We start from the raw sequence: 21,211 nt of genomic DNA on the forward strand, positions 1-21,211 counted from the left end.
CTCTGTAAAGCCTCTTTGACACAGAGCAGATTCTCCAGGGTGATCTGAGGGAGCAACAGGAAAACAGGCTGCACATGCTCTTTACTGTGCAGTTGAAATGTTTCCTGGGGTATGAGCTTTCTCCCAAGCTGGATTGAAAGCTCCTTTGAGAATTGAGACCATGGCTTGTGCTTGCTTCTTATTTCCTACAGTGCTTAGTATAATAACATGAATTAGAAAATGTCTAAAAATGCTTATGTGGTGGGGGACCCCAAAACTTGGAATTTATTTATAACAATTGTGTATTTATTCTTACATGTTTATACTTCAGATATTTTAAAAAGCTTGGAATAAATTGCATGTATTACAAAAAAAACAGTCATCTTCAAAGTAGTCTCCATTTGATGCAATACACCTATTGAGACATTTTTTTCTACTGCTCAGAACAGTTCTTGAACTCATTGATTTTGATGCCTTTTAGTGCCTCTGCTGTTTTTCGTTTCACCTTTTCTACATTGGCAAAATGTTTCCCTTTGAGGACTTTTTCCACTGGCGGGGTGGGGAGTCACTCAGGGCAAGATTGAATGAATAGGGAGGATGGGGGTCATACTGTTTTTTTAGTCAGAAACTTCTGAACACAACGCAGTGTGGGCAGGTGCATTTGCAAATCACCCATCATGAAATGTATAAACACGTTGAGTCTTCAAAAAAAATTCACTGAAGCTGAACACAGGCTCTCACAACAATACCAGCTGGTACACAGATACAGATGGGATCCCAGAAGACTCACCTAGTGGAGGAAGCCTGTATTGCAAGGGGCCTGCCCTCCAGAAGATAATTCTTTTTCTGGGGTGGGGTGGGCATGGGGGGGGATGGTGGGGGCAGGCTTCGTACATTAAAGATTTTTTAAAAAGAGTTAGTTGTAACTTCCCATTCTTGGTTTGGTATCTTTGAACTTCTAAGCTGTGGTTTCCCAACTCAATCAAAGTAAAATCCAAAGTCTTTAACATGGCCTGGATCCTAGCTATCTCTCTGATCTCATCTCCAATCCATTCCCTCTTTCCTACTTACTGCTCCAACCACCTGTTTTTCTTGCCCCAAATATGTTTTCACTTCAAGGCCTTTGCATTTGCTGGGCCTCTGCCTGAAGATTTCCACATGTTTTTCACTTCCTTCAAGTCTGCTAAAATGTTACTTCATTAGGGAAGCCTTTGCTAATGACCCTAAGTAATATATTTAGTATTGTCTCCTATCTTTCCCTATCCTCGAACATCACTTCCTTTTCCCTACAGTACTTCCACCACATATGATAACATTTTTGTTATTCTTCTCTTGCTAGGATACAAACATCCACGGAACAAGGACTTCATCTGCTTTGTTCCAAATATCTAGGTCAGTGTCTGACACATAGAAGGAACTTGATAATTGATTGTACGTCTATGTCTATCTGGAAATAAAATGAGTTCTAGGTAAAATAATATAGAATCGATACCTAGAACATATAATTTATAAAGTGAAGTCGAGTCCCTTTTCATTGTTTATGGGAAGTCCTGACAGTTTGATGTGGATGTTTGCCCTTAGACCATTTTCGGCTAAAATAAGTTCATTTCCATGCAGTAAGTTTTTATTGCCTCTGTGCTAAGGCGCACCGGCAGCAGTGCCAGTGCAGCCCTCGGGGCTCATGTCTTCTCCTTCCACTTGCCCCTTCTTAGCTCTAGGTGGCATTAGTACTGGTTAGAGTGGCATCAGAACTCTCCAGACCTGTCCTGGTCCCTAGTCCCTCCCCCCCCCTCTTCTTTGGTGTGCACAATGGCACCACAGTTCCTCTTACCAGCAAACTTCCTAGTAGAGAGTTGCTCTCAGAGTTTGTTATCACTTTACATGTATATTCCTCACCAGGTGCAGGGGTCAGGATGATTTCAGGTGCCCAGGAATCAGCCTATTCCTGGCTACTTGCTCTCAGCGCAGCCTTGTGGGCCTGTTTCCTGGAGGCTGACTCCACTGGCAACTGTTCTATGAGTTGCGCCAATGGTATGTCCACTACCATGGGGTTGCCAGTTTGGGGGTCAGCCCCTGGGGACCTCACCTAGTCATATCACTCCTGTACCTCTGAAGCTCCTGGACACACTGGGCACCATGCTCATATTTGTCCTGGCAGTATCAAATGTAGCGCTTGAGTCATGGTCCCAACTGGGCTGTTTATCAGAGTGCTTACCACCTCCAGGATTTAGCGTTCTCTTTTTTTGTATTTACTGGTTTTTAACATTGACTCTGTCCTTAGGACGCAGCTGGAAAAACTGGATGAACTGTCTGTCCCCAAGAAATGCTGGACTATATCCCTAATCTTTCCAGTTACCTAGTTTACCTTAGGGGACAAATGCACTCTCCCTCGCCTCAGATTAAGGAAATTAGCTTGTTAAATACCCTGACCAAAACAAGACCAACAGGTCCAGACACTGCTGATCACCAACTTTCTAATGCTATGGAAATCTTTTCTGATTTTCACACCAGCAGTGGCCGCAGAGGCAAATGCAATATCCAGTGGCCATTTGGTTATGACATCCATGCGCCCTACATCTGAGGAGGTTACATTCATGGACTTCATGTCTTTGACTTCATGTTCTTCTCCAGGTGGCTTTGGACCTTGGTGATGGACACATGGGATATACCACCAGCAAATAATATTCTCCTAAGGAAGGTTAGGCACAACTTACCCATAAGTCTATGTTACCCAAAATGAGCCAGTTCCTTAGTAATTTTCCTAGTTGCTTTAAGAGAACTTGTGCCTTATTTTACATTTCCACAGCTGGCAAGGTTTCAAATAATTTTTAAGCTATCATCCATAGCGCTAACCTTGTAAAAATAGTAGTACCACATCTCTCCCTCCCACTCCAGGTTTCCTCTCTCCTGAATACTTCTCCCAGAATACACTGTGCTTTCTTGTACCGTGGTGCTTCTGCTCATCCTCTTCTGCCTAGAATGTCCTAGCCTGGCTGGTCTGACTGGCAAACACTCAGGCATTTTTAAAATCACAGTATCTTTGATGTCAGGCATCACTTAAGTAGAGTTCACTCGTCCCTCCTGCGCCTTGATTTCTGCCCCATCACACCATTAAATGTCTTGTCTTCTTTCCTGGATTGTCAAATTCTGATAACAATGACCAGAGCCAAGGAGTTATTTATTTAACTGTGTAGCCCCAGTACTAATAATGTCAAAAATATGTTAAGTGCTTACTATTTATTGCTTAATCGAAGAATGAGGTGCGAATAGATTGCCAGACTGAAGCCGAGCTCACACAGCTGATGACTCATCATGTCCCCTAGGCCTAGTACAACTACATTCTGTGCAAATGTTTCTGGGATAAAGAAATTAAATGACTGAACGTGTTTCGAGACCAGCAATTTTTTTTGTTCACTTCCAGTTTTTTTTTTCTGTGATCAGTAGTTTCCCCAGTGAAAAATCAACTTCCTTCCACAATCCTCCATTCTGAGTTCCTCAAAGTTTCTTTATCTCCAATTCTGCTCCATCCTGCCTACCTACTTGTTATCTGAATCTGGATTTTATAAATACATAGAACAGAGGAAGTTTTTACAACAAGCAAGAACCAAAGGGCAGACTCTTACTGATTGAATGGAGCACACTGAGGAGGTTACTAATTTACCTCAATACAATTTTGGTCCAGTTATGTGTTGAAAAGATTATACATGATGCTATTGGTGAAATGGTTTACAAAGAGGTAACTATACAGTAGGAATGAATAATAATTAATTCATGTGTTAGAATAATAAAGTTTGAGGATAATAGTTCTTAGAGTGTACCCAGTTTATTCTCTTTGGAAGCTCAGGGAGCACATTTGTATATCTTTGTATTTGATATTAATTTAGGGTGAGGTCATCAACTTAAAAAAGTATTTAATGTACAATTTTCTGGGCACAATCTTTTTTTTTAGATTTTATTTATTCATTTTTTAGAGAGAGGAGAAGAGAAGGAGAGAGAGGGAGAGAAACATGAATGTGTGGTTGCCTCTCGTGCATCCCCTGCTGGGAACTGGCCTGCAACCCAGGCATGTGCCCTGACTGGGACTTTAACCGAGGTTGTTTGGTTCTCAGGTCTGCGCTCAATCCACTGAGCCACACCAGCCAGGGCTCATCAATATTTTTTAGAATGAAAGAAATCCAAGTAATTTTAAGTATTAATACTTATCAGTAAGAATATAATCTTGAGAGGTATACCATTTATAATTAAAATAGTTCAAAACTAGACTACTTGAAAATTTTCTTTAAGGTCAGAAACTATATATATCTATATATGTCTATATATAGATATAGATATATAAACTATATATATCTGAAGAGTATACTTATCATGTCTTAAAATAAATATAGTAGGAAAAATTCCTTAACTATGTGTTCTTTTTTCTTTGATTAAAGTTAATGATTTTTGTGTCCCTTTGTAAAACAAAAATGTTAGTGTTGCTTGTCCTCATGTTTAATGTACAGATTAATATAACTAATTTGGATTTTATAAATTATGATTTCCAGTAGTTAGCAATTTTCTTATTCATGAAAAAAGCAGTAGCATATTTAGCTTCTATTGAAGCATTGCAAGACCAACTTAAGTGAGAAGAGGCATCGGGTTATATTACAGTTAAATTTTTACTTTAGTTTATTTATTTGAACATCATTTGTATGAAGTACTCACTTAAAAAAAGGAAAATAGTATGAACATAATTGTTTTGAATAGGAAAGTAGAAAAAGCGGTGTGAGGTCCTTAAAAATCCAAGGCAGTGTATTAGGAAGCCTAGTGAAATTACACTGGGAGTCAGGAAATGAGTTCTAACTTCATCTTTGCTACTGAGCAGCACATTTTTGTTTAGTTAGTTCTGAACATTAAATACGTTTCCCCAAGTGAATTTCCAAGTGATAGTCCCTGATGAATATTCTTCCTGGGGCAGAATCTTCTAAAGGCGTATTATTGGATTGATTATTTCAGTGTGGTTCTACGTTATTAGAAATAACCAAGAGGATTTGGGGGAGGTACACATTACTAGACAAAATCGTATTCTTTCCCACCTGTTCCTTTTGGCAATGCCCCCTATCTTTAATGTTCCTGTAGGAGCCCTGGAGACTCTGGGAAGGTCACACTTTACCTTTACTCTGTTTTGGGTTTGTGTACAAAGCTGAGGGTGGTCACTCTGGGAGGTTGCTATGACAATTTGCAAACAGCAGGGATGATGGGACCCCGCAAGAGGTGGCCTTCTTCTGATTTGAATCTGTACGAGTTCAGGCCTGCAAACTTGGCCCCTTGGGAACTGGGAGATATCCGAGGCAGAGCGTAATGGACAAGGCCCCCCCAGGAGAACTTCAGAAACTTGGCGCGCCTCGGAAAGGAAGTGCACCGCATAGCTTTTAGCTAAGTCATCAGGAATCGCCCAGCTTCCCCCCTGTGACCTTTGGACAGAGGCATATGCTCCGTACTCCACGAGGCGCAGGTTGTGAGATGGGCAAACAGATTTTCAGTCTGCAAAGGAGCGCGAGGTTGTAGATAGCAAGTTCAAAGGGCGGGGGGATTCTCTACGCGTCTTGGAAGGGAAAGGGAGAGAGACTAGCGTCTGGGGATCAGAGAAATTAAAGGTGTCGCTTCCTCCTGGCAGCAAGCTTAAATGAAGGTGCGTCTCTCTCCCAGTGGCCACGCTGGGGAAAGGCTCTAAGTTCTAAGGAAATGCGAGGTGTGTCTGATGTTTATTTTTGCCTAGCAACCCACAGCCAACTGCTTCCCCAGCAGCCGTCCACACGCGCCTCTCTGCCTCCCCTTGTCTCTAGCGACTGGAGACCGGTCATCTGGCGTCAGTAAATCGGGAGGGTGCATGTGGTGGAGGTGGAGATGGGAAGGCAACCCCCTCCTTTGCCCACGCTCGGGGGCCACCAGGCTAATCTGCAGCCCTCCACGGGGCTAGACTTACAGAGGTGACCCTCGCACAACTAAGTTATTTACATGATAAATTGGGGTGATGGAGTGGTTAAGCCAAAGGGACAAGGGAGGGGGACAGTATTGTGTGTGAGCAGCCATTTGATTCGAAAGCTGAAAATGCATTTGTATTTGGGGGCGCGCATGGCAGGGAAGGGGTCTCTGCAGCGATTTAGGTGGGAGGGATGCAGCGGTAGGTTGCGCTGTAGGGAGAGAGGGGGTGCTGCAGGGGCTAGAGAGGCCAGGGTGGGGAAAAGGTCGTCAGTTGGGAGGTGAGGAGAGCAGTGCAGATGGCCGAAGGGGGCGGCGGAGGGCGAGCCGAGGCCGCAGAGTTTTCCGGGGAGTGGAGGGGTGGCCATGCAGATGACTGAGTGGGGGGAGGGACTCCTGTGGGTGGCGGGGTGGGGGTGGGGTGCGCGTGAGTGTGTGTGGTTGGGCTGGGGGGAGTCCGGGGCGGGGCCTGCACCCACGGCAGTGGGGGAGCAGGGGCGGGGCTGCCCTCCCCAGCCCAACCGCGAGCGGGCGCCTGGGCGAGTGTCCGCGGGAGCGCGCGCAGGATCTGGGCAGCAGGCTCCAGAGCTAGTCGGTCCTCGCGGCTCAGCCCGCTCCCCGCGCCCTATGTGAGGGACCCGGGGAGGCCAGCGGCGCAGGGGAGGGCGAGGCATGTGCACGGGCAAGGGGGTGCTGCAGCCGCCCGAGGAAGAGGAGGACGGCGGCGGTGAGGAGAGCGGGGGACTCCGGGCGGTGGGCCCGGGCCGAGGGGATGCAGCGGACTGTGTGTGTCTGGCAGTAGCTGACACGAGACGGCGAAGAAGCGCTGGAGATCTGCGAGAAGGGCGACCTGGAGGAGGCGGTGGCGGCCGCCTGAAGTAGCAGCAAGACGGGCGGCGGTGGAGGAGACGGCAGCCCTGAAATGCATTTTCCTCTCCAGCGGCCATGTTAACCAGGAAACCTTCGGCCGCCGCTCCCGCCGCCTACCCTGCCGGTAAGGAGGGCCGCGGCACCCCGCCGGCCACCTCGCGGTCCCAGACCAGCCCTCGTGGCGCGGGCGCCCGCTGCCTGCAATACCTCGAACAAAGTCTGCGCCGCGGCAGGGCTCCGGGGCTGACGGTGCGCCCTGGCCTCGGCTCTGCTCATTGTTGCACGCCGCCCGTGGCTGCTCTAAGTGGAGCCCTCCGACCCTGCCAGGCTGAGGCTGTCCCGAGTCTTCCCCAGCCCTGGACTTGGCGAGGTGGCAGCGGCGGCGCCCTGGCCAGCAGTCCAATCCCACTCTGGGCCTGTGGCCGCCTGCAAAGCGGGCCGCCCAGTCCCTGCCCAACGCGTCAACCTGCGGGGTCGTGAACTCGAGCACCCGGGCCGACTTAACTTTGCAGCTGCCTCAGCCCCTCCCTTGGGTGCGCACTGGGGATCCGTGTCCTGGACGCCCGTTTAAAAGGTCCCCGTGTCTCCCCCAAGGAGAACGGGGTTCACTGCGGTGAGGGGTGGGGTGGGGCCATTGGGTCTGTGTGACTTTCTCCCCCCCTGACTCTCTTTTGTCTCCTCCTGCGCGTGGTTCCCAGGCCGAGGAGGGGACAGCGCTCTTCGTCAGCTTCAGGCTTCCCCTGGGCTTGGAGTGGGGCCCCCCCGGAGCGGAGTGGGGACTGGCCCGCCCTCCCCCATCGCCTTGCCGCCCCTGCGGGCCAGCAACGCTGCCGCCGCAGCCCACACGGTGAGACCTAGTTCGAGGGCGTCCGGGGGTAAGGGGTGCGGAAGGAGCCAGGGCACAAACCCGGACTTGGGGGTTCTGGAGCTCAGAGAACAGAGGTTGAAGTGTGTGACGCCCCTGTCCAGTGGCTTCTCCTGGACGCCACCTTCTGTAACTTGGGCTCGCCCAAAGCTGCAACCACAAAGGAAGATTCGTGGCATGGGCCCCTCACTTCCCTTCTGGAGCCCGCCCACCCCTGCACTCCTGTTCCTTAGAACTTCCCTCCTTGCTCTTTCCTTCTCTTTCCTCTTTTTTTTTCCTTCTTGCTTCCCAGTGCTCCTTTCCCAGACCGAGTAAACATCCCCCTTCCCCCACGTTGGATAGTGGGTATTTATAGATGTATGTTAGGGGACAGCCAGGCCGTCCTGTCCGGAAAATCGATCCCCCAAAGAGCCTCCCAAGCCTGGCTCCAGCCAGCAGGGAACACCACCAATTGTCCTCAGCGTGTGGAAGCATGTTTTATGAGTGCTACAGGTTTGAACACAGCACAAATTGTAATTAACATTAACAAAACTAAGAGCCACAGTGGCTGTCAGAACAACAAGCCACCTTATAGGATTCTGCAGTTGGATATCACTCAAAAGCAAAGGGCCAGCTTTGCTTCGGAGGTGGGAAGGCAAGGGCACCTGATAGATGCCAAGGTCCCTCTGAGGGCGGGGAGCAGGGGGGAGTCAAGGGGGGTTGGTGGCTGCAGATTGATCAGCTGGATTTGACTTCAGTGTGTACGTTTTCTCAGCTCCCAGGGATGGCCCTTGGGTGGTGACTGCCAGCCTAGAGGAGGTGTATGTACACTTCGAGGAGGCGAAGGTTTCCGGGGTCTTATTTCCAATTGGATTTTCCAGAGGAACTGCCTAAGATGGTTCCGTATGAGGCATGCTTGCTAAGGATTTAGCTTTATTAGTGAAAGTTGAGTTTTGTAGGAAAGGCCGTTTCTAGGTTACCAGAAGAGCAGCTCTGAGGGTCATGTGTTGTGGGAAAACTTGTTTATCAGGGGAGAATTTGTGAGAGGATGGCTAGAGTGTAGACTGGAGTATCTCCGCGGAGACCTGAACAGATGTGTGCAAATTTCATAGGAAAACATTTTGTTGTTGTTGGGTCACTCTTTCTTCTCTTTCCCACTCCCTTACCTGACACAGCTAGACCCAGGGGCTAAGAATTCATTCCACAGAAGTTTATCCAATCTGAGTTGTGCTGTTGATGGTAGAAGAGAATCTGTCAGTTGGCCAGGTGATTTCTTATGGTCGAATGGTCTTGTCACAGTGACATTTTAATTGAGGATTTGCCATTGTTTTAAAGTGTTTGGGTTTATTTGTCTGTTTGGAATCACCTGACAATTTGGAAAATATAACATCCAGTTTTCTCCATGAGTGAATGTAATCACATGAGTTGGTGTGACCTGGGGAAAATATAATTGGGTTTGCATCTGGATTCCAGCTTCATAAGGGTCGGCTTTGCTTCATAAGGAGCCTCTTTGCAACTGAAATATGTAATAGGGTTAGAGAAAACGAAAGTACCCACTAGAAGAATAGCTTGTGGTGGACTGAAAATGAAAAAAATGGGAGGGTGGTCCTTAGGACTCCTGATGAGGGATTCTTGTATTTTGCTGTGGTATCTGATTTACCTATTTTTAACTTACTGGTAAAGTTCAGTATGCTATTGATCATTGGAGGCTTGGTTTTGAAAAAGTGTGATTTGGGTTTTGTTTTTTAGTTTTTGTTTTGTTTGCACAGCACTGCAGATTTCCTAGAATAGGGAAATGTTTAAAAAAAAGGACCACAGCGTCTATCGGGTTCCACTCCTTCATTTTACAGGTGAGGAGACTGGCGAGTCAGTTGGTTTGGTCAAGATGCCCTGGTCAGTTAATATCAAGGCTGCAGCTAAAGCCCAGGCCCTCCTGAGTCCAGCTGTAGCATACTGGTTGGCACTGCTGATTCTAGAAAATTGTGTTAATTTCATTGTAAATGCAGGAATCTTTGCAGACCCATATTCCCATATGGCTTTCCGGTTTTTGTAAGTTTTTAATTCCACAGCAGTTGTACCTGAAAAGAGCTAGTTTAAAATGAGTGTGTGTGTGCATGGGGGTGGGGAGCACTAATAAGAGGAAAATGATCTTGTCAGAGGAACCTGCCCCTATTTTCCCTTGTAAATGATACAGCAAGTAGACAAATATAAGATTATAAAGATTATGAATTGCTCTTCTTTCCCTATCTCCATGGATATACTATTGTACACTTAATCATTTGGTGTATCTCTGTCATAAAAGCGTGTCCAATAACTACCTTGTTTCCTACAAGTTTTTTTCTTTCAATGTAGTATGTGGGAGATATCAGTATACTTATTTTTTAAATTCCCAAATATTAGTATGGTGTCACTTTTAAAAGTGTTTTAATGTTTAAAGCACTCTTCAGTTACCAGTTTTACCTTAATGAAGTAATTGGAATTAAAGAAGAATGAAAATTCCTACTAAAAATAATATTTTGAAGAAGAAAAGGAAGTAGACATTTGACTCAGGGCCACGTAGACCATCAGTTGTTTGAGGAGGAGCTAAAATTCCAGTCCTTTTTAGCTCATTTTATTCCCATAACACTGTACAACATTTCTAAGATGACATCATGGGAGTTTTAAAACACCCAGAAATGTTAGCACAGAGAAATATCTGCTGTTTTTCATTTTATCATTGGAAGAGATTAAAACTGTTAAACTGGTTAGACTATTGTTCTTACATAATTTTTTTATTTAACTCTTGTTCTTACATAATTTTTAATACTAAATTATTTTGTGCTCACAAAAGGCTATTGTTGCTCTCCATTTTAACTCATGCCTTGTAGGTATCTCACAATTGCATTCATTCAGTGTATACAGAGTGGACAAAAGTTGGTTTACATAATGCAAATAAGTAACACAAAAACAAATTCTGTGTTTCGTGTACTCACCACTGTAAGCCTACTTTTGCCCACCCCTGTATTTTTAAGTGGGACAGGCACTGTTCTGGGAAAGCATTGGCAAACAGGAATAAGCTGCAATCTCCAGCTTCAGGAGGCTGAGGGAGAGAGGTTTTTGGTACCCTTCAGGTGATGATGTAAGCTTACATATCCGGAAATGTTTTGACTTTCCTAGGGTCCCCCTGCCATGGGTAGACCACTTAGTTGTGCTTCCAAGTTTGGTATTGATTTTTAAGAGCTTTACTGTGTTTGCAACTCCAAGTCCTCCTTCACTAGAACCTCTCATGCGAATTTCCTTAACACCTGGAAAGTTTTTAAGATGCCATACGTCACTTTTAGGTGTTTAGTGGATGTATCTGCTACAGGTACATTTCAGCGGCTGCCATTTGCCTCCAGCTCCCTGCCGACACATTGCCTAACATCTTGTGACTTGGCTCACCAGGGACAATTCCTCATTCCCTGGGCGCTCACTTCATGTTTTCTTATGGAGGTACAAAGGTACTTCTCAAGAGTAACTCAGACATGAGAGTTAACAAGCTTTTATTGACATCTTTTTCCGTTCAACAGATGTTTATCAGTGCTTACTGTTTGTTTGGGTTTATACTGATAGAAACTTAAAAAAAATAAGATGTGTCCTGCCCAGACATTGCTCATAGCCAGGTGGGTACATCCTATCTTAAAACAATTACAGTAAAATAAAATGTGTTATAATATTACCCATGAAGTAGAAGGGAAAGGGAGTTCCACAGAGGAGGTCGAGAATTGAACTAGACATTGAAGGTTGGTTAGGAATTTACTGCTTAGATGTGGTTAGGAAGGAAAGGATGATAATAACAGTTCTTTTACTCAATATTATATTAAGCACTTTATATGTTTTATCTTATTTACCATATATTGCCATGTATAATGTGAACTTTTTGCCTACACTTTTGAGGGAAAAATAGGGATGCACGTTATACATGGGTAGTACTAATTCCATATCTATATAAATGTTTTTAATTCTTTAATTTATGCTTATGCATTAAAAGTGTAACTCTAGAAAGCAATAATGATATCTGTATACAAAGTAATACCCTGGGATACGATCATTGGTTTTGTTTCTAAATAGAGGTAAATAAAAAATTGAACTACAAATTAAAATGAAAGGGTTTTTTTTTCCTGAAAGTTTGGACCAAAGATGTGGGTGTGCATTATGCAAGGCAAAATACAGTAATTCTCCTCAGTGCCCTAATGAGGTACCTTTGTTACTTTCTTTTTAAGGATAAGGACACTGTGGTTCAGAGAGATTAAGTGTCTTGCCCAAGCAGTTAATCAGTGGTAGGGCTGGGATTCATTTCCCAGGTGTCTAACTGAAAATCCCAGATTCCTAACCATTATGAGAATGACCTCACCAGAAGCAGAGGAACGTAAAAAACAATGGTGCTTCCCTAGGTCTTGGGGAATCCAGCTTTTTTACCCTTGGAGGGAATGGTGAGAATCGTAGATAACATTGGAAGGATGAGGGTCATCTAGGCACGACATTTTAGAATCTTGTGTTCTTGGCCTGTGAGTTCTTGCCATTATCTGTGAAAATGGGTGCAGTTGTCGGCCTTGAGCAAAAGCGAGGGCAGTGCCAGTGTGGTGCTTTTGAACAACAACTCCAGAAGTGCTATGGAGAGAAGAAGTTTGAGGAATTCTAGACTTAGAAGCAAGGGGTCATGCGAGGAGGCTGCTTCAGTTGTCCCAGTGGAAGACAGCGGGTGTGTGAGGCAAGGCAGTGTGGGTGGGGTAGATATACATAATGAGGTTTAATGATGACTTGGGAAGGTGAGGGAGACATGGAGGAGGATCTCCAGGTATCCAGCATGAGTGACCATGTGGAGGTGAAGCCTTTTGTTGATCAGAAGTTAAGGGTTAAAGAAGGAAGAATTGGTTTCTGTAGAAAAGTCAGGAGCGGAGTTTGATTTGCCTGTGGGAAAGGCAGATGATTTGTACTTGGACACATGGGTCTTGAGCTCAGGAGGCAGAGCTTGGTGGAGTCTGAGCTAGAGGTGTAGATTGTGGTCACCATCGACCAGGGAGAGTCACAGGAGCGAAAAGTCACAAGAGTTGAGGCTTGAACCCTGTGGACCCCATGAACCGAGCTGTGGGTAGGTGAATAATACTTAATATTATGGAGGAGTCCAAGAGAAGACTGTTGGAAAGATAGGAAGTGATCGAGTGAATTGGCAAGCTCTCTTTAGTGCTAGTCACTAAAGGTTTGTGATTTGTATTTTAAATTACACAGAACATTAAAATTGCTGTCGTAAAAACGGAAGTCAGTTTTAAATGCTCAAAAAGTTTTACTTTGCTATCTCTTAGGAGTGTCTGAAGCCCTAAGGTTGATTTTGACCCTAATGAAACTTCATGCTTTTTGTAGCATGTACTACACTGGTAATGGAGATTCTTCTCCCGAAATCTCTCTGTGCTGCCCTAAGGGGAGTAGTTCTCCAGGAGTGGTATATTTCTAATTTCAGATCATTTTATTCCCTGGTTCTTGAAAGGCCGCAGTGGGGAGGAGGGGTGCAGAGAGTGAAGCTTGGGGACAAAAGCAGCGAGCGAACCTGTACTACCTTTGTATATACTCAGGGTTTTCCCAGTTCATTTCTATGGTGTGGAATGAGGATAAAGTAACTTGTCCAGCTGCCCTTACAGAAGATAAGTTCACTTTGCTTGGAATGTTGTCTTTGTGTTTAAGAAAAGGGTTCAACTAGAAGTCTTCCAGAAATCTGTCTGAGAAATAAAATCCCTCAGTCTGTGAAATCACACTTCAGACATGCTCACGTACTATACTGTATTGTACTTCGTTTTAAAGGAATGTGGAGAGGGGAGTCTCACTCCTCAGACCGCCACTGTGCACGCCACGAGTCAGGCAGAGAAAATGCGAAGGTCTTGGTCTCTAGTAAGAAGGGCTTGGGATTTCATTTTATAATCTAGGTGGCCCCAAACCATTGCCTGAATTATTACATTACATGTGCAGAGCACTTCTGTGCTTACAGTGGCATATAAAGCCCAAAAGATAGGACTTAGGAGGAGATAATAGAAAAAAATACTGATGGTAAAGGGCTTTAGCTAGTTGCTTGTAAACTTCTAGAAGGCAGGGACTCTGCCGCTGGTGTGGCTAAACCTCAGCTAACGGTGGTGGGATGAATGAGATGGATTGTGAGTGACAAGTTGATCTTTAAGATTTCATATAAAAATCAATCGGGATGCTCTAAGACTTGTGGCTGGTTGTGTAAGATGGGAGGGGGTATCCTGGTTGTGAGTCCTCTCCCACCCCTCACCTCTTTGCAATAATGCAAAAAGAAAGAAATCTCACATAGATTCTCAGTAGAGGGGGGAGGGGGGTTGGCTTAGACCATTGGTTTTGTTTAGACAGGAATGTTCAGGGATGGCATGTGTGCCTGAAAATAGAAATCGCTACTTTGTATTCCTTGTTGGAAAGCTGAGTATCCCAGCAGCCCAGAGAAATACATGTCTTAAGGGAGCTGAGCCATTGACCAAAGGAAGGCCCAAAAGAGAGGGTGGATTGTTGGGCTGAATAGCCTTAAATGGTCATCCCAGTCAGTGAAGCCCGGAAACTTTTAAAAATAGGTTGGGGGTTTACAAGATGCTGCAGTGCATATCTACACTGGAATCTGTCAAGCCTAAAAGTACAGTTTTCTTTGCCAGCGGATCATGCATTTTCTTAGGTGTAAGCAGTTGCATTTCCAGGTAGTGGAGACTGAGAATGAAGATGCTGGTGTTTTCAGAATAGAGCGAGCTAAACACTGGAGAAGGAGAAGTGAGTGAGACAGATGTGGTTCCTGCCCTACGGTAACAAGGGAGCTGTTCGCTGGGGGAGGGGGAGCCAGCAGAGCGTGGATGTGCTCGTGCTTTTTCTGTATCCTATTTCATCTTGCTATCAAGCCTGGATTGAGTGGAACACCTATGATATGCCAGGCCCTGTGTTCAGCATTAGGTATGGAACGAGGAACAGAAATGATACTCTCCGTCTCCATAGGGAACTTATTCTAAGGACCCTTAACATGCACAGCAAGCTGCTCATCTGTAAGCTGTAACATTTTGGGGGTCCTTTCTTCAGGATCCTAAGTTTTGTAGGCTTACCCAGCCAGCGAACCTCTTTTTCTTTTATTTTGTCGAGGCTGTCAGCATCATATCCACTCTCCCCGTCTGGGTGTTCATATGGTCCCTCTTGGGCACACAGCTTTCGGTTTAGTAAACCCAGTGCTGACTATAAATTCAAACCAAATTGGATTTGATACGAGGGGGCCGTGGGAGTGGGGGCGGACTTATAACATGCCATTGGAATAGACAGACCTCTCCCATTATATTCATATTCCCTTTCTGCATTCCAGATTAGTGGCAGTAAGCACACCATGAATGACCACCTCCATGTCGGCAGCCACAGTCATGGACAGATCCAGGTGCAGCAGCTGTTTGAGGATAATAGTAACAAGAGGACAGTGCTCACGACACAACCAAATGGGCTTACAACAGTGGGCAAAACGGGATTGCCGGTGGTACCAGAGCGGCAGCTGGAGAGCATCCATCGGCGGCAGGGGAGCTCCGCCTCTCTGAAGTCTGTGGAAGGCATGGGGAAGGTGAAAGCCGCTCCCATGACGCCGGAACAAGCAATGAAGCAATACATGCAAAAACTAACCACCTTCGAACACCATGAGATTTTCAGCTACCCTGAAATATACTTCTTGGGTCCAAATGCAAAGAAGCGCCAGGGCATGACAGGTGGGCCCAACAACGGTGGCTATGACGATGACCAGGGATCATACGTGCAGGTGCCTCACGATCATGTGGCTTACAGGTACGAGGTCCTCAAGGTCATTGGGAAGGGAAGCTTTGGGCAGGTGGTCAAGGCCTATGACCACAAAGTCCACCAGCACGTGGCCCTGAAGATGGTGCGAAATGAGAAGCGCTTCCACCGGCAGGCTGCGGAGGAGATCCGAATCCTGGAACACCTGCGCAAGCAGGACAAGGACAACACCATGAACGTCATCCACATGCTGGAGAATTTCACCTTCCGCAACCATATCTGCATGACGTTCGAGCTGCTGAGCATGAACCTCTATGAGCTCATCAAGAAGAATAAATTTCAGGGCTTCAGCCTGCCTTTGGTTCGCAAGTTTGCCCACTCCATTCTGCAGTGCTTGGATGCTTTGCACAAAAACAGAATAATTCACTGTGACCTTAAGCCTGAGAACATTTTATTAAAGCAGCAGGGTAGGAGTGGTATTAAAGTGATCGATTTCGGCTCCAGTTGTTACGAGCATCAACGTGTCTATACGTACATTCAGTCCCGTTTTTACCGGGCTCCGGAAGTGATCCTTGGCGCCAGGTACGGTATGCCCATCGATATGTGGAGCCTGGGCTGTATTTTAGCGGAGCTCCTGACCGGGTACCCCCTCTTGCCTGGGGAAGATGAAGGAGACCAGCTGGCCTGTATGATCGAACTGTTGGGCATGCCCTCCCAGAAACTGCTGGATGCCTCAAAACGAGCCAAAAATTTCGTGAGCTCCAAGGGTTATCCCCGTTACTGCACTGTCACGACCCTCTCAGACGGCTCTGTGGTTCTCAACGGAGGCCGTTCCCGGAGAGGGAAACTGAGGGGCCCACCGGAGAGCAGAGAGTGGGGGAATGCTCTGAAGGGCTGCGATGATCCCCTTTTCCTTGACTTCTTGAAACAGTGTTTAGAATGGGATCCTGTGGTCCGCATGACCCCCGGCCAGGCTTTACGGCATCCCTGGCTGAGGAGGCGGTTGCCAAAGCCTCCAGCAGGGGAAAAGACGGCAGTGAAAAGGATAACCGAGAGCACTGGTGCTATCACTTCCATTTCCAAGTTACCTCCACCTTCCAGCTCTGCTTCCAAACTGAGGACTAATTTGGCACAGATGACAGATGCCAATGGGAATATTCAGCAGAGGACAGTCTTGCCAAAACTCGTTAGCTGAGCTGAGTCCCCTGACGCTGGTAATCTGAAAGATACAATACGATGTTGCTGAGCCTTACTGGGTTGGAAAGGAGTAGCTCAGACCTGTTTTTATTTGCCCAATAACTCAACTCATTTGTATCTCTTCAGCACTTATTTTAATGTAAGAAACTTGTTTGTTTTGTTTTTATAAAATACATGGGGACAATGCTTTAAGTTTTTATACTTTCTGAAACTGGTTTTGTGTTCTAAACGTACGATGAGCCTTACTGTACTTAGTGTGGCAGAGTAATAAACATCAGTGGCAGGCCATTGATACTTCATGACTGCCATGCATTTACAGACTGGTGTCAGAGACATTCACTATGTTTGTATGGTTCCTAGTTTATTCTCCCCAAGGTGATTGCCCCAAAGGCCCTCCTTCTCTCTCCATGCTCCAGGTCCAGGCGCAGGTGTAGCCTGTCCTGCCTCTGTCGTCCGTAGGTTATCTGGGTGGTAGTCAATGGTGGGAGGGGAATGGTCAGGATGAAAATTATATTCCAAGAAAAATTGCACCTTAGAGATTTTTTTCTGAAGTCATGCTCAAACAAAATAAAATCCTCACGGTGGAAATGACCAGTTAGCATTCTGCCATTCTCAGAGCGGGCCAGCCAGACCTGGTGGGTAAATAGAGAAGTGTGTGTTCCTCCAAACCTTCTAATATGATCAGCAAGCTGTTTTGTAAAGAGGCCTCATGTTACAGAATTGGTCTTGCACCTAAATTTAGAAATGTATTCCATGATATGTTCCTCCCTTCTCTTTGCTTTTCTCCTCCATTACTCTTTTACCACACATCTGTTGCTTGCATTAAGTTTTTTTTCTTCCTTCAAACAGATATCCTAGACTGTTAATACAGAAAAGAGACATTTCAGCTGTGATTATGACCACCGTTTCATATTCCAATTTAAAAAAGAACAGCAGCCTAGCTACTTAAGGTGGGGATCTCCACAGTTCCAAAGAAGGGTTACTAGATTAGCACGAGTTCCCACTTTCTGGGTACCATTGTAAGGTTCTCTTAGCCTGGGAAAGTATCAACTGTTTCTTTAAAAAAGAAGAAGAAGAAGAAGAAAAAGAAGAAGAGGGTTGTAAATCTTCTTGATGAGCAGAAGTCATTGTAGCTGTTCTGTAAGGCCAATTTTAACAGCAGATTTAAAGGAGGAAAAGTTCAACCTCAAGTTAAATGGTTTGATTTATTCTTTGTATCATTAGAAGAACCACAGAGATTGCATTCCTCTATTTCACTTTCTTTTGGATTGCACTGATTGTTTTTGTGAGAATGACACTTTACCTGGAAAAGTAACTGAGAGTTAAAAGACTATTTTCTTCCCTGAATGATAATTATTTTCACAATAGAAATTTCAGTATTTTATCACTAATGTATGAGCAGTGATATATATCAATTGCAAGGCACGTGAAAAGAATTTTAGTATGTGCAATTTAATATAGAAAGATTTCTGCCTGTTTGGAAATAGGTTTGGGTAGTGTAAGTTAAGATAAATACTCTTTTATATGCACAGATATTATTGTATTGCCTGTAAATTGATTTACAAGTACTTAAAGCATGGTCCCCAGTGAGGCCAAGAAAGTTTCCGGTTTAATTTTTTTTTTTTAAATATTAATTCTACAGTTTTTCTTACTTTAAAAAAAAGCTAGTTTTGAACAAAACACCTATCTTGAGGCTCTGTCAGTTGATGGTGGAGAAAAATGCTCAGGAAATAATATTACAGAGATTTGCCAAAAAGCAGTAATCAGATTAGCTTATTAATAAAATAGTGATGTTGATGTTTGCTTTCTATTTAAGGGTGTTACCGATAAATTAATTTGTACTTCTGTATTTAAAAATTATAGCTTCTTCTCCTTAGGCAAATTCTTTATCATACTGTACACATTTCTGTGTAATCTGTGGAAGCGCAATGTGTTAGTAAATTGCTTTTTAAATGATGCTTATGTGACGATACCCCCAATCACTGGCTTACAGAATTTAAGGATTATGTATTTATTATTAAAATTTTGGCTTAAAGGCATAAGAAATGTTAAGACTTGGTGTGATGGCTTTGTAAAACCACAAGCCTCTTAATGATGGTTAGCATTTTTAGGTTATCATAATAAACAAAAACGTAAAGGCTCTTTCCCCCCTGCAATGCTCCTCTTCCATATTCAGTCTCATTTTCACATTTAGGTTGAACTCTATGAACCTGAGCCTACCGTGAATATGAATTTCCCTCTGAAACGATTATACATGTGAAAATTTATAAATCGACTAGTCCTGTTTGACTTTCCCCCACCACAGAAAACTGGTTCCTAAGATGCCAACAAAACATTTGTGACTATCTCTACTCACAAATGTAACCGGAAACTTTTAAGCCAAACTATAATGTGCAGCGCTATGGGGCTCCCCCTGCCACCCCCCCAAATACAGTGGAATTTATTCACAAGAGCCACCCCATTCGGTGTTTAGTGATAGAGCTGCTTATCAAAAATTCTAGCTTAATTATAATGTCAAAAAGAACAATGTTGCATCTTTGTGATTTTAAAACGTAAATAAATGAAGGGCTCTGATAGGCTACTAGGAGTTGGCTTGGAAACAGTCCTTGGTCTCACAGGTTACCATTGTCTAGGGATGCCTGAGCTGTTTTCAGATTTAGGAATAGCACAGTGTCGTCTTGTCTTTGGTTACAGTCTAAACTGGCTCCATTTCTTGCACCGCCAGAGTGTGCATTAGCACATGTGAGTGTATTGCTACAGCAGTGGAACAACAGTGTGATGCAAGACAGTGTAGATTAACAGTAGAGGAGAAATTGTGCCCTTAGTGTTAACAATGTGCCTTTTGTTCTGAATGCCATGTTGTAGGGCATGCATTTTTTGGCCTCTTTAACTCTTTGAATACTGGGCAGTAAGGATGGAACCCACCTCTGCAAAGATACATCTGTCTTAAATATCTAGTTACTTATAGGCCTTAATAGAAACCATAAGGCGTGAATCATCACCAGGCACTGAAAACAGTAATCATTGCTTAGTTACACAGGGAATTCCTATATGTAAGGGGTTAAAGATGGTCTTTGTTGTATCTTAACATCAGACTGATTTTTTAAATGATATTTTCTTTTGTTATGCTAACACTAGACAAAAATCAACTGTATTTGTAAAAATTTACCTCAAACCATTTAATTTTATAGTGTGATTAATCCCAGGGCATTTGGTATGAACCAAAGTGCATTCCTTTTCTATGTGCCTGGCTCTAGTAAGGATGGCCAGGGATTTTTACAATTTGGGTGCAAGGCACTTAAGCCACTTTTAAACTTACAGGATGGTTTGGAGTCATATTAAAGGACTCCGTCAGAATGTTAGGAACACTTTAGGCATCGGTAGCATTGGGCCATATTGGAATCTTAACAGTGTGAATTCTTTTAAAGAGAACATTCATTTTTGTAATTTTTTTCATCAAGAATATTTCTGGTAAGCAGAAGACTTTTTAAAAAAAAACTGATTTGGTTGGTAAAGGTTTTAATATTGCCCAACATAATGCTGTGGTAGCATTTTAAAAAACAGTATTTGTGAACTCTGTTTCTTAGGGGCTTGTACATCTCTCTGCTATGGACATATATAAAGTGAATTGTAATTATACTCAGCTCAACTGCTACAGTTATGTCTAGGCAGTGGCTTGAGTTTTTATCGAGCAACAACTTAGACACGTGACTGTAATATGCTGCAACTGTGTGTACTGAAAATATGTGAAAATGGTTGAATGTGGACTGTGTATATATGTATGTAAAAATTTCTGTGAGATGCTGCTGTCGCCACTTAACATGAAATATGTTCTAGTGGATGTTAATCCTAGTGGCCAGTTCTATGATACTGTATGTATTGTACAGCTGATGGCAGGAGTAAGACTGTTCAGTGAATATTTGTTAAATTCTATTGTCGTGGCCAGAGATAATTTCAGAATAAAATTTTAATGTCCTACCTTACTTTTTCTCCCCCTTTCTAACTATAATTTTATTCCCAATCTATTTCTGGTATTCTCGGGCTAGTCACCTAGACAGAGTTCAAAGTGCAAATATTTTCAGTAGTAATTGATTTCTTATTCCATACAAATGGGCAAATTCCAAGTAAGAAAGACTGAAGTTTTCATAGGCAACTGTTACTTTTCTCAGGATATTCTGTTCCTTTATTCCTAATGTTACTATGTTAATCTTCCTTCAGATAGCCTCTGCCATGTCTCTCTGTTGCTGGAACTTCAAATCTTGTTGTTTTGTCATTGTTGTTGTTGTTTTTTACCTTCAAAGTGACAGTTAAGCTATGGGAGCAGAGTCTATAAATTAATCCCCACCAGTCTTCATTCTTTTCTGTACACAGTTCTGGTAAGTTACATGCTTTTGCCAGCTGCCCCATATGCGTTTTCATGCTTATGCTTCTGTAGTACTTATACTTCTGGTGGTCTCTGTGGTTCCCTTTTTTGGGGGTTTTAGTGTCTCTGTCTGTCATGGCTGGATCAGAATATAAGGCCTGTGAACTGCATCTGGCTCATGATTTGTCAAGTTCAGTTAATGCCAAGCTAAGAGTTTACTTAACAGATAG

General features: G+C 44.1%; 1 protein-coding gene across 2 annotated transcripts; it reads left to right on the forward strand.

Moving 5' to 3' along the window:
- The first annotated feature begins 6,495 nt into the window (after positions 1 to 6,495).
- Positions 6,496 to 20,597, forward strand: DYRK2 (dual specificity tyrosine phosphorylation regulated kinase 2). Of its 2 annotated transcripts, XM_037063105.1 has the most exons (3): positions 6,496 to 6,931; positions 7,506 to 7,654; positions 15,009 to 20,597. In XM_037063105.1, the coding sequence occupies exons 1-3, from the start codon at positions 6,883 to 6,885 to the stop codon at positions 16,614 to 16,616; spliced, it is 1,806 nt and encodes a 601-aa protein (XP_036919000.1). In that variant the 5' UTR covers positions 6,496 to 6,882; the 3' UTR covers positions 16,617 to 20,597. The 2 variants fall into 2 exon arrangements, with proteins under 2 accessions (XP_036919000.1, XP_036919001.1); XM_037063106.1 differs by lacking the exon at positions 7,506 to 7,654.
- The last annotated feature ends 614 nt before the right edge of the window (positions 20,598 to 21,211 follow it).

Source organism: Sturnira hondurensis, unplaced genomic scaffold (assembly GCF_014824575.4).
Source record: "Sturnira hondurensis isolate 20B ecotype Veracruz unplaced genomic scaffold, ASM1482457v3 Scaffold0014384, whole genome shotgun sequence".
Lineage (NCBI taxonomy): Eukaryota > Metazoa > Chordata > Mammalia > Chiroptera > Phyllostomidae > Sturnira > Sturnira hondurensis.

What these genes read in the sequence shown, in the direction of transcription:
- DYRK2 (XM_037063105.1), top strand. Translation starts at nt 6,883, where the DNA reads ATGTTAACCAGGAAACCTTCGGCCGCCGCTCCCGCCGCCTACCCTGCC. An exon ending in TCCCGCCGCCTACCCTGCCG is followed by an intron (nt 6,932 to 7,505) that starts GTAAGGAGGGCC and finishes CGTGGTTCCCAG; the next exon opens with GCCGAGGAGGGGACAGCGCT. An exon ending in CTGCCGCCGCAGCCCACACG is followed by an intron (nt 7,655 to 15,008) that starts GTGAGACCTAGT and finishes TCTGCATTCCAG; the next exon opens with ATTAGTGGCAGTAAGCACAC.